Here is a 13772-nt window from a genome sequence, read left to right on the forward strand (position 1 = left end):
CTTTATTTTTTTTGCCACCGGTTAAGTGGCGTCGAGCGAGCGTAGATCGCCCTGGCCGGACGCCTCCTGAGATCAGCCAAATCGAGTTGTCGATCTCTGACCTAGCAGACTCGTACGTTCTCCCCTCTTGCAAGATCCGGTACATGTTCTATATCCCTCCTAAAAGTGAGCTTCATGTGTCGATTCTTTCCGATTTGAACTCGTCGCTCTGTTTTCGGTATGGTCGCCGGCGATATGGTGTCGAGAATCGTCAATCGGGTTTCTCGGCACCTTCCATAGCCAGCAATATTGATCTTTCTCTCATAACCAATCTTACGGGTGTTGTTGATTCGTCTTCGCTCGCTCAGCGTCACCTATGCCCCCGGTTGTGACATCCTTCGCTTATTTGCATCGTCCTTTCTGTAAATTCTATTGTTATCCCCATCATCTGGTCTTACATCGATAGAGCACCAGGCTTGGTCAGGTATCTGCTGGACTCGATGGCTGATACAGTTACATGCTTGGATGATCAACAAAGCTCATCGACGATTCGGGTGACATGTCCACTCGATGGTTGATACAGTTACATGCTTGGATGATCAACAAAGCTTATCGATAATTACCAAATCTAACAGCTTTATGTTATCGACTAATTTGTTATTCTTTCTCGAAAAAATTGGGTGATGCTAAGGATAAATTCTTAAGTTAAGATCAGTATGACATTAAACTGAGATTCGGGTGATATGTCCACTCGATGGTTGATACAGTTGTTACATGCTTGGATGATCAACAAAGCTCATCGATAATTACCAAATCCAACAGCATTATGTTATCGATTAATTTGTTTTTCTTTCTCGAAGAAATTGGGTGATGCTGAGGGTACATTCTTAATTTAAGATCATTATGACATTAGACTGGGATTCGGGTGACATGTCCACTATCAATTAATCTAAGGAACTTGAAGACAAACAAAACACCATATGATAGCCTAGTAGTTGGATCAACATAATGCGTCGATCAAGATGGGATGTTTACCAGACGATTACTATTAGTAAGCTGCTAAATGAGATAGAGGCTCCATTATGTCGAGATTCGAAAGAGGAGTTGGCTCCTGACTTCTGAAAGAATAGCTGTTTAGCATGACAGGATACCGATATTGTGGCTCTAAGGAACATGAAAAAATATGTTGAAGCTAGTTTAGATGTATACACAGTGTGATTATATAAAAGATCTTTTGTCTTTTTTTGTTTTCTCCTTCCCATCAAGTATGTTTGAAACTCGTAATTTTTGGGACATTGATTGATCTTTTTCTACCTACTTCTCTTTGGAGATTCCACAGCACAAGATTTTGCAGCCCCTACACCTTAATTGCTTTGTTATTCTTGTGTGTTCTATTGATCGGTTAATTGTTTTGCTTTTACTTACTGGTGAAATTTATAATTTCGGTGAAGTTTTGAGGAGCCAAAAGGTTTCAAGAAGATGCCACGAACAAGTGCATTGGAGTGCCCTGGATGCCCACCTTTGAGAGCCTTGACGACTGACGTGCTCGGTCTTGTAAAAGGTGGTTGTTATTGCTTAAACATTACTCTTTCTTGAATGGTCTACATGGCATGCATTTCTTAATTACAACTCATGATGTGATATTGCAATGAGTTTTCAGTTGTCGAAGCTCATGGAAAGACTGGAATTCCAAAGGTGGTAGAAACATGGGGGCAGCCAAATGCTTCATCTTGTGTCCTTGCTGCTTCTTATTCTGATCACAAAACTGATCCGGTTTGTTATCACATTCTTTGTTGGATTTGAGTTATTATACATAAATGGATGCTATGACAATCTTAACTACTTAATGGGAGGTAAACAATCAAATCAAAGCTTATGTTAGTCTCCTTTTGGATCTTCATGGCTTCTTGGTAGTTTTGAAGTAAACCAGAAATCGATCTTATTAGTTTCTCTTGAATATTAATGAAAGCTTCACTAGTTTGAAGCTAATATTCATGTTATGTTCTTCTTTCTTAAAGAAGCAGAAACCTATTTTGTGCCTTCACTTTCCAGCTTGAAAGTTTAATTTGGATGATCAATGGAGATATGGTGGTTTAACATTACAAAAGAAAAGTGTATGTTCAAAGATTTTAGAGTTTGATTACGGTGGACAAGCATTCCTAAGTATTATACAAACTTTAATGTGATTATTCACGATTAGTTTGAGATCTAGGATCAATTCCTATAAGGAAGTTTTATAATTCATTGGAACCCTGTTTTGGATTTGCGAATTCTGTTGACTATAATGTCACATTCTATTTCACATTCTTGGATTGGCATGTAATCACTAAAGATGTGTTTCCACCTTTCTTTCCTTTGTTTGGAAATTCTTATATGTTACTCTAGTATAATTATATCTTTAATCTCATAACAGTTCGACGTGTAAAATATTCTTCTACCTTCTAGACATGACACTTGTTAATTGTTTGCTGTTCTTTGCAGCTTTTGGCTGTTGCTCGCAAGAATGGTTTGGTAAGTTATCATATATGAAACAAGAGAAAACCCTCTTTTTCTAGGTTGTTGAAACATGGGATATTCTATGAATTCCAGGTTGAGTGTCTAAATCCTATTAATGGAGAGGCTTTGGGCATCACTAAGATCGATCAACCCTTATCACTGGATGGCTCTCTTAATGATGATCATGTTGTTGGATTGCATCTCTTCAAAACTAAAGGAATCGATGTTCCATCAAGGTAACATAAATAAATGCCATAGTTCATAGCTCATAGCAGATGTAGCATTTTTTTGAACTTGTATCCGAACATTTTACCAATCTGCTGTACCTAAGATATATTCTGTAGAAACTTGTTCATGTGAAAGAATATCACAGATGGTTGAATTAAAATTTTAGCACCTGCCCAATTGGCATTTAGAGGGTCAAACCTATGACACTATCATGTTTAAAAGACTGCTGCAGGCATATGTATCTGCAGGACATTGAATAAAAAAGTTCAGATAGATTATTCTTGCTTTCAGCACTTACTCCTGTATTTGACATCCCAAGGTTCCAATGTATATAGATAGTGAAACTTAATACGAAGGTTTATCTAGTGATTCAAGAGCAAAGCTTTGTGGACAAAGAAAGTTGTATTAGAACTAGAAGAGAGGAGAACTAGCTGACGTATATTCACAATGATTTTGCATATGCATGCATCTGTATGCAAGAATGGAAATTCTGTACATCTATCGAGTAAAATTTAGTTCATGGTGGTACTGTTACTTACAAACTTTAGTTGTGATCTCGAATTGCATGCACATTCTTATATTCATTCAATCCTTATGTTTTTCAGGTCAGTTTCATTACTTACCTGTCTGGAAAAGGGTAATGCTTGCTTGAGGTCCATTCCCGTCGGTGATGCGCCAGAAAACTCAACTACTGCTTCTCATATTACATGGAATGTATGCTCTTCTGGTAAAATAATATGTTCTTCAGTGGATAAAAGTGAGAATTATGCCTTATTTGGAGGGTAAGTTTCCGTAAGCTGTTAAAGAAATGTATATGAGTTTGTTGCAATTATATTCATGGGTGACAGCCTCTTTAATAAAAATTTGAAAGGTTGTTATATTGCCTAATTTTGGCCTAGTACTTTAATTTGTGTTTTCTTTTCTCTCAGGAATGGCATTGAATTGAACATGTGGGATCTTGGAAAATGCAGTAAGATCTGGAGTGCAAAATCTGTGAGTCACTTCATTCTTATTAGTGCAATTTAATGAGAGTTTCTGGTCTATTTGTATTTTGATTATGAAGATTCTATCGGTTTGCTCTTTGTCTTTTGTAGCCTCCTAATAGACTTGGTATATTCTCTCCAACTTGGTTTACTGCTGCAACTTTTCTGAGTGAAGATGACCATAGAAAAGTTGTGGCTGGCACGATCAATCATCAGGTATGGCACTATGAAATATGTTTACTAGTTGTAGCTTACAAGCTAAAAAATGCTAATAGTTGGGAGTATAACTTTTATTGTAAGTCTTTCGACAACTTTTGCAATTGTTGCCATGAGATCGAGGATACATTTGAAAGTCTTAAGTTTGATTTTATGATAACAGTGCCTGACCAAACTTTTTTACAAATACTGCTTGCACATTTGGAGTGTTAACCAACTTGTAGTTAATAAACAGTTTTCTTCTGTTTATTGATTAATGTTGAAATATTCTTGACCATATGGTCTATCCTGGTTAATGAATCTTTTGTATATGGTTAATAGTTCTTGACCCATTGCTTTAGAAGTTGAGAAAATGATGTAAACTAATTACTCAGTCCGCATGAGATTTTAATGACCAGTATGCTGTTATTCTCTTATTTGTTAAAAATTATATCTTGTGATAGGTTCGTCTTTATGACACTTCAGCACAGAGGAGACCTATAATTTCAGTCGACTTTAGAGAATCTCCAATTAAAGCAGTTTGTGAAGATCTAGATGGCTATACAGTCTATGTAGGCAATGGTTCTGGGGATCTTGCTTCATTTGATATGAGAACAGGTAAAAGTCATAGTTCTAAATGTACACCATGCGGCTATGCTTTAATTTTATTTACCTGATTCATTCATCCTCTTTAGTTTGTTGTTTTTTATGATCATAATCTCATGATTCTGAAATTTAATGTATGAGAACTAGTGAAAGTCATAGTTCTACAAGGTCACTGTGCAACTACATTGTTAATTATATTTAGCTGTTTTGTTTATTTCTCTTTTGTTTTCTTTTTTTGTGGATATAATTTCTTGATTGGATATAATTTCTTGATCAGATCCTTTCTCTGATTGTCGTTTAGTTATCATCTCATATCTAAGACTCTTTGATTCTTATAGACATTTATCAGATGTCTAGCTACTTGTTCCTACTCCCATAATAAATTAAGTCCTATTACCATAATGGACAAAATTATCACGGTTTCTTATTTTATTTCATCGATAAAACCTTTTTAGTTTTTGGGCTGTCCGATGAACCTCAACTTGTTATTCCTTTATGGTCAAATTGTTGGAGTTAAAACTTTCAGTAGAACAGAAAATTCTTTCAAACAGTTTTATGTCAGACAATATATGTGGCTACATCATAAGCAATTTTAGAAGCAATCAGCTGATGTTGAAGGCCTTTATGAAATCGTAAAAAAAGTTTAAGACTCAACATGAATTAAGAATATTGAACCAGGAATAGTCAGTTCCAACAAGGAAACTAAAGGTTTGAATGTGACATGTGTTGCAGGTATGGTATGCAAAAAGGAAATTATGCTAACTTCTATATTACATAGTTTTCTCAGTTGATTACATGATGTTCTAATTTCTTTTCATTGTCAATGAACTGGCTCAACTATTCTTAACTATGTGCGGTATAGTCATCCTCCTGGTTTTTGTGCAGTAATGCTTTCTGTCATTTCTGAGAAGTTCATGCTTTATGTTTACATTTTTGGTGACCTGTGCTCTTGGATTAAGGATTTGGTCCAAAGAATGTTAATGAAGTGAGCTCATTATCAGAGACGGAACTAGCTTGACTCACTTGGAACTTTTATTTTCTGTTATTAACTTAGTTCAAGTAATAATATTTCATCTAATTAACTGAGTAGATTTTTCCAATGTGAGCTTGAAGCTAGGACATGCTTATAGCTGAAAAATTTTATTTAACAATTCAAATTCCTAGTGTTGTTAAAATATTGGGTAGTACCATTCATTTTAGTTTTTTGAATTGTAGTATTTACCGTTATTCTGATGCTTATTATTTTGAAATATCTGAGTTTTCTTGTAATGGTTTCACATTTGTATCACCTGTTAGACAGTTAATAATTAGCTTCTATCAATGATGAATTGGCCCCTGGTGATTCAAGTGATTCAGGGTTACTAATATTTAGAACTAACTCCTGATGTTGACTAGATGGCAGTCGATTTCCTTGTTTTCAGGAAAACTGATGGGATGCTTTATTGGTAAGTGCTCTGGAAGCATCAGATCTATAGCGAGACATCCAGAACTTCCCGTGATAGCATCTTGTGGTAAGAAGTTGTATACTGTTAATTCAACATATTCAGTCAACTTTACTTCTACCATGGCACAAAATAGTGTTTTGTTTCCTCGAAAAAAAGGAAAGAGAATAGTGTTCCATGTTGGAAGTTTTTAGTTTATAACTCAGATATACCAAATTTAATATATTTGGTGGTTTTCATTTAATGTAACTTTTCAAGCTTTCTATTGTTCTTTGATTTGTTGAGTAACGATCCTCCATGGATTATCAGCCATTTTTGGATTTTATCCTTTAAAAATTCTCATTGCTTCATTTCAAGAGAAATTACTGGGTGCATACTGTTTCATCTTGAAGGTCAATGTTTGACATACTTTTCATGGTTTATTGGGAGTTATTTTACAATCAACTTTGTTAAAGATAAACATCCTTTTGTTTGTGTTTCTAATGAAAACCAGAGTGTTATGTCTAACATACGGCCCTCATCCTGCTCATCTTCGACTCGGGTTTATAAATTTATTATCATCCCTGACCCACACAAAAATTTAATGGTACTAGCTGTCTTACCACTACATGAATTTCCTACGAGAATACATGTATTATTATTGGCATATGCTTCAGTTATATTTGCAAGATAGTTGGGGGTTCATTTTTTCCATTGGGGTGAGATGGGATGGTGCAGGCAGGCTTGGGGTTGGGTTAGGTGATATCTGTCCTTGTCTTGGACCTAAATCGGTTTTGGAAAATTGTACCCCAATTCAACCGTGATTATGCCTGTTTTCCTGTCAAATCTGTTCAAACCCGACCCAGTTGAATTGGATTGAGCCAAGTCCCCTGACCTTGCCTCATCTTTGACTCGGGTTCATAAACTTAGTACCATCTCCGACCCAACAAAGATTGATGTAACTGTTATCTCATAGCTTATGAATACATTTTTTACTATTGATATATTCTTTAATTATATTAACAAGATAGTAGGGAAATTACTTATATGAAATTGCTGGGGTTTTTTTCTGGTGCGGTCGGATACGTGGAGAAAGGATGGGGGAGGCTTGAGATGGGGATGGGGATAGGTGATATTGTTCTTGTCCTGGTCCTGATTAGTTTTGAACAATTATAACCCAACCCTGGGTCCGACATCGACCTTGACCCAATCCCCAATTTGATTGGATTAGCCATTGGGGCAGTACACCACAAGCCTAGTGTGAAATTCTCATTTCTAGCTATGTCATGTTGACAGATTTTATTGAAGAAAATATCTCAATGGTAGCAGTAAGCATCATCAAGTTTTAGGTAGTTCCCACCTCATTAGACTCGGCATCAGATGGACATCATTTGTAATATTTGGATGTGTTGTTTTGGAAGTTCTCTTGTTGGTAATTTAAAAAGATGATACATTCTGAAAAGTGTACTGCCATACTTTGGGATACTTGTTTGTGGTGACGTGTACCTTGCAAATTCAAGTTTACTTTTTACTAAATGTTAACTATAATTTTGAACGTGGAAGACGTAAGAGAATCTTTTTCTCTTATTTTGTTGGTCCTAGAGCTTTGTCTGAAATTTCTTGTCATGTTTGAAACTGTAATATATATTCTTGCTATGAGTTTTTTTTGGTAAAACTATAGTTAAGCATGAAATATTTTTAATTTCATATGTCATGTCTTCACAAGTAATATGTCAAACTATGCTTTGGTGGAAGCCTTAGTTCTTTACTCGCCACATTATGCATTAGTGTTTTGGTCGTAGGTTTATAAGGTCATGCTTAATGATGATATTGGTTTATAGGATTGGACAGCTCTTTGCGTGTGTGGGATGCAAAGACGAGACAACTTCTATCTGCGGTATGCTATAACTACTATCAGTTCATAAATGGATCTTGCTTCAACAAAATTTTCAATATCCATTGGCTTACATATAATAGAACATTTTTAAAGAAGGGAATTTAAGTTTGGTGGTGCTTTGCAATTTAGTTCTTCCTCTTGGTTTAGATTCATGTTTCATGTAAAGCCCATTAATTTATAGGTTATACTGGGGTAACTGGATGCATATTGTAGAGGAATGCATAGGTTCAAGAACTTGTGCTTGCAAACAGTTCACATTTTCTTTTTGGTTTGTATAAACCTATCATTGAGTATATTTCTTTTTTTAATAGGTTTTCCTCAAGCAACATCTAACAAATGTGGTGATCGATTCACATTTCTCAGACGAAGGTATTACTTATTTAACAATTTGGATTTGACGCTACAAATTCACATTTACATGCTCTATGGCTCTATACAACTTGATACTTCGGTAGATTCACATTGGAAATGAATGTGATATTAGTACATATAACTTGATTGACCTATTTCAAATAACTAACATGGTTAACATCTCGTGTGTCTGTTTCTGCTCCATACAAATAATGGATTAGTAGGTCAACTAAGTCCTATCTAAAACATAGCTAACCTCCATACAAATAATGGATTAGTAGGTCAACTAGCTTTAGGGTTAACACCGTGAACATCATGTACACCATGATAATAGTGTACTTGAGTGAGATTTTGAGCCAGTTCTGTTGAGGACATCTCCATTTGGTTAGGGTAGACTGTGACTTCCTAATAATCCCACTTAGGCAAATGACCTGACAGGGATGCTGATAATGCATGGGCTTAGGCAATTTGGGTCACATGACAAGGCCCACTTGGTACAATTTGGATCACTTGTTATGATGAACGAAGCCCTAAATGCATACTAAATTTGAAATAAAACCCAATCAAAACATATTCCATGTGTTCAGATTTATATAGTTTGATAAAATATCAGGGTTTCAAGAGTATACATACCTGAGCAACAGCATGCCCATGTGTGCTAGTTACTAGTAATATCAGTCCATGGACTTCTTACATCATTGGCAATAAATTTACTGTATTACACTATTAACAGCAAATGATTTAGACAAGCCTTACCATCAGGACTCTTCTGGTTCCCAGTGGTCATGGGCATCTCATTAGTTATTGTTGAATCTTTAGTCATGGTACCTCCATTTAGGTTTGGTCAAGTATTCTACCACACAAAAAAATCTGGCTAGCCTATGAAGTATTTGTGTTTGGGTATCATGAAACACAGACAAATAGGCATGTTTTGTGGCAGTGCTTGTCAGCACAGTGATGTTGGAACAAATTGTACATGTAGATTGTTGGTAGCTTTTTACCTAAATCATGTTCTAGAATAGGTCGGTTTTCTTCTTTAATTAATGTTAGAAAATCTGTAAGGAACTCGTTCGTCATGTAAAACAATTTGATAATGTCTCAAAATTCTTGTTAAACAGGTTCCAATGGCAATACTTGTGATCAACAAGCTGATCTACAAGTATGCGATGATACTGAAACCGTAGATAATGATGAATTGCCAATCTCTAGCGGTAAGAAAGCATCTAAAAGGAAGAGAGTTGGTAAAGTCAAGTAGAAAAGAAAGACTGGGGACCAATACGATGATGAAACAAGTGAAGCCCATGTATTAAGTCAAGCTGAATCTGAAGACAATAGTGTCTTGCCACCCCTCAAACAGGAAAAATCATCAGATGAGCACAGCAAGAGGCTCAAGCAGAAAAAGAGCAAGAAGATTTTGCCATGAAGGAAGCATGCCGGCCATCAAGAAAGTTGTGGTGAAGGATGGGTGAGTCCGTGATAATTCCATAATTTGTGATGATCAGGACTGAGCCCACCACCACCCACCAGCTAGATGAGTCTTGCTAAACTTGCTCGAGATGTCCAATTCTTTGAGAATTTGCATCGCACAAAGATCTTAAAAATAGTGGTTTCGAAGGTAAAATTAATGAATTGCATTTCTCTGTGGTTACGGAGAATTGTGATAGTTATATGCAATTAGAATTTTGATTTGCATATGGGTTACAGAGGATTCTCCACGAGTCATTTGTAGGCAAAGTGATTGCTTGTGCACAAAAACCTGATTCACATAATGCCGAATTATATAACTTGCAGTCCACACGTCACCAATATTTACCCATGACGATAACAAAAGATCTGACCCGCAAATACAAAACAAGCCATTGAAGGGTAAGGACATTTTGTTAAGTATGAAAAGATACAGCATAATTACAGCTGCTACACAATGACCGGGTAGAGAAAATGATAGTTAGATAGATGCATCATCAAAACAACCAACAACAACAGTGGAATCGAGTGTAAAATTAGACTACATCACACGATTCAAGCTCGAATTAGAAACCCTTACATTTCAGTTGCCTAAGTTAGTCACCATCGCAAACGAATGTATGATGTTGGCCCTCGACCAAGACGGCTGCATCTAACCTTTCTCTTCAGCTGCATATAATACCACCACCATGGTGGATATGGAACTCTTAGTGTTCCATGAGAGCAGCATCAGTTTCAGATAATGGTGCTGCAGAAGAAAAGAAAAAGGTTGCCACAGTTAGCGGTGTAGTAATCAGGAACAAGAACTATGAGCAATGCACTCAGCCAACAGAGTGGACAGTGAAGACCAAAATCAACACCCACACTAGGCAGTTTGAAAAAAATAATACCAACACATGCCTGGAAATATTAACCATACCGAGCAAGTCCTCGTATGCATCTTGGAAGAATGATGATTCCAGTAACAATGGAGGTGAGAAAACTTGATCCAGAGTGTCGTTGACTTCAGGATGCATTCTTTGTATTTTTTCAGTGGATGGTTGGAACAGCCTGGCCAGGTTTTTGTTCTCCTTCAGTCCATTCAATCTATTTAACATATCTGGAATGAAGCTTTGCTGGCTATTGGCATTACAGGAAAGATCTGTCATGTTCATCGGGGCCTGAACTTCTGGTGGTGAGGAGAAAACCAGTTGTTGATTTCTCCAGTTGTAGTAATCAGGAACATCGTCGATTTCTTTCTGAAAAGCAGCATCTGTTGTTGATAGAGGTATAAAGAAGTGTTCAGAACCATCATCACTGCTTCTTTCCTGCAACAATTCTGAGTTGCTTGATGAGCTTGATAGTGCAGCTTCACGAACAGAACGACGAATGTTGTGAGCATAATAATCATCAGTCTCTGAAAAATTAAACCACATGGAATAGTGAATAGACAAGTAAAATTTGCTCATCTCTATTTATTATGTAAACAAAGTAGAAACTGGATAATAGCTGTTGGTCTTCAACATCTGAATATCGCCTCAAGTGGGTAATGGCTGAAGGCGCTGACCTTGTGCTTCACCATCTTCATCAATTGTAAATGGAGGTGAAACTGTTTTTGGGGCTGGCAAAGTTTCCTGATTGGTTTGACTACCTACAGGATGCTGCTTTGGTGCTTGGTGGCCTTTCCCCGATGAATTTGGAGTTAGATTGAATAAATGAGGGAGTTTCAAAGTTGGACTACCGGAGACTTTCTCAATCTGAGCAGAGGAGAATTTACAAGTCATCTCAGCAACTTCATCAGTCAACCTTTCCTGTTAATAAAATTTCAAATTCATTAGCAGTACATAGAGGCAAAAAGGGACAAATCTTAAAGATGACAAATTCTTGAACTAGAGGTGATTGACGAGTTGGGTCAGTCACGTTGAGATGGGTTATATTAGGGACATGTAAGGCTGATGTGAATCGAGCCAATTTTCTAGTGGGTTTAGATTTCTAAATGAGGATTGAGGAACCAAACTATATAGCTATATGGTCAGAGTGGTTGATCATATTTGGTTTTGCATGTCAGAAGGGGATTCAAGAAGATATAATTAAAACATTGCTATAAGCAAAATGTATGCTTGACCTTAACATAGCCAACCAGCCAACAGGTCAAGAGTTCTCGACCAGGCTCTGAACTATGTTCATGACAAGTTATCCTAAACAGTCTGGTGGGTTTGGTTTGACTTGGTGCATGTGATTAGCAATTGATGCCTCTACTTAAAGCAGCTGTTCTGTGCTGTAGATCTATGTTCCGTTACATTTAGTTAAGATATATCATAAATCTGGATACAGAGCAACCCTGCTTTTCCAAATAACTGCATCTTGAAAAGTAACTTGATATACAGTCATTTTCCTTTTAAGTTATAGAATTTTGTTAGCCAGCAGCATATACTTCAGCAAATCCACACTGGCCATTTTGGTGACCACCGGGATTCCTGGTGTGGAACCTTATATAATTAGTCCATGGTTGCTGTGGCACTTTAGTGCTCATTACTTTAGTTCACACAGATTATACTTGTTAAGTAATGTTTAATGCTTTAGTGATGAAAATTGTAAAATGTGGTAGTCATGCTGCATATTATGTTGCATATGGATATAGGGAAATTCATCCTCCGATGTTTCTAGAGTAGATACAGTAGCATTTCTATAATCCTAGTTTGCCTATTTGATGGGCATCTTGGAGTTGGATATACCTGATGAACACATTTCTTTAGAGCATCATTACCTCTATGGGAGTAATCAAGTTGTGGATTAGTTAGAATCAGATGCTGCTGGAACTATTAGTTATGTGTGGCATGAAGACACCCTAAGGCTTCTGTTAAATCTAAACTTGTGGATTCTTGTGGTTGCATTTTCTCAAGGAGAGGCAAGCAGTGTTTTGTTACAGAAAAGAAAACAAAAAATTAGGCAATTTTGTGTCAAGTTTCTTAGGAGAAATTTAAACCACATTTCAACAGGCAAATAACTTGCTGCACAACCACGTAATGGTATGTTCATGATCACGGTTGCCGTTTGTGACTATCAGTTTTCCCAGCTTGATTCGTCTCAATACCACAGTTTGATAATTTTTTGATGTATCAATGAAAATAACGTTTTAGCATTTGCAAGCTAATTAATGGTTGCAAGGACCAAAAGTAAGTTTTTTATATAGTGAAGTGGAAACTGTAAGAAAATTATATATTTATTTTGTAGGCAGCAAAATTTATCTATGATTTTCTATTCATTCAACTTCTGATGAATATCTTGACAATTAATGCAGATTTCTCTTTGAAAGTTGACATATTCTATAAATAGTTACCTTATCACCATAGTATTTTTCATGTCAATGTCTCAAATGTTATTTAATGCTGCCGTTTTTTTGGTGTCTGATAACATGTGTTTATTAAGAGAGCGACTTAATTCTTTATTTGTGCTTTTTTTCCTGTTTGTTTATTTTGCTGATTGCTTTTCAACCTTTGCTGCTAAAGGTGAAAGCTAATGAAGGGGAGGGCTCGGAACTGCTTCGTAGTGCATCTGACAGCAGTAGCAGTGGGCATGCGGAATCACTCGCTGCAACTCTTGCAGAACATCGCCAACATTTAGTTTGCATACAGGTCTAGTGATACCAGGATAACACTAATCATTTACGGGCTAGTCCTCCCTGTAAAATTTCAGACCTTTATCCCTTTACTTTTATGATAATCCTTTTACTAATTCATGGGCAATTCTATTTTTCACGGGGCCTGCTGCCTATTGTCTTCAAACAAAATGCTAACTGCATACATGAAACATAACAACTGTCAGATCAGCTTGTGCTACAAATGGGTTTTCTGGTTAGATGGACAAGTTTCGTAAGATTTACCTCGGATGTTGCAAGTAGAGGAACCCTGTATAGGCCAATGTCAGTTGTCTATGCTTTCCATGATAATGTTCTCCAAATGTAATCTTCTTTTATAGATTAACTTAAGCCAAAAGACAACGTGGTTCGAAGTGCTTTATGAATCGAGGTGCATGTGAATCAATTATATATGAGCTCTTGTATAAGTTGGAAATTTGCGATGTTGTATTATTTATTATAACCTTTAGAAATGTTAGTTTTTTTGCAGTTGTGTTAAACCCAGCTACAAAACCATGTGCTTGCTGTTAACCTTA

General features: G+C 36.4%; 1 protein-coding gene across 2 annotated transcripts; it reads left to right on the forward strand.

The window, feature by feature from the left end:
* Positions 1-58: 58 nt before the first annotated feature.
* LOC135658738 (uncharacterized) lies at positions 59-13357 on the forward strand. Of its 2 annotated transcripts, XM_065176223.1 has the most exons (14): positions 59-1540; positions 1640-1752; positions 2461-2490; positions 2569-2711; positions 3309-3485; positions 3633-3696; positions 3798-3902; positions 4346-4499; positions 5909-5998; positions 7750-7805; positions 8117-8174; positions 9275-9629; positions 9666-9771; positions 13109-13357. In XM_065176223.1, the coding sequence occupies exons 1-12, from the start codon at positions 1459-1461 to the stop codon at positions 9409-9411; spliced, it is 1209 nt and encodes a 402-aa protein (XP_065032295.1). In that variant the 5' UTR covers positions 59-1458; the 3' UTR covers positions 9412-9629; positions 9666-9771; positions 13109-13357. The 2 variants fall into 2 exon arrangements, with proteins under 2 accessions (XP_065032295.1, XP_065032296.1); XM_065176224.1 differs by lacking the exons at positions 9275-9629; positions 9666-9771 and having other exon boundaries at positions 63-1540.
* Positions 13358-13772: the final 415 nt, after the last annotated feature.

The sequence above is a fragment of the Musa acuminata genome, unplaced genomic scaffold, assembly GCF_036884655.1.
Source record: "Musa acuminata AAA Group cultivar baxijiao unplaced genomic scaffold, Cavendish_Baxijiao_AAA HiC_scaffold_412, whole genome shotgun sequence".
NCBI classification, from domain to species: domain Eukaryota; kingdom Viridiplantae; phylum Streptophyta; class Magnoliopsida; order Zingiberales; family Musaceae; genus Musa; species Musa acuminata.

Bases quoted from the DNA above. Each gene is read 5' to 3' on its own strand.
- LOC135658738 (XM_065176223.1), top strand. From the start codon at position 1,459: ATGCCACGAACAAGTGCATTGGAGTGCCCTGGATGCCCACCTTTGAGA. The intron at 3,903-4,345 runs GTATGGCACTAT...ATCTTGTGATAG, and splicing joins CTGGCACGATCAATCATCAG to GTTCGTCTTTATGACACTTC. The intron at 7,806-8,116 runs GTATGCTATAAC...TTTTTTTAATAG, and splicing joins CGAGACAACTTCTATCTGCG to GTTTTCCTCAAGCAACATCT.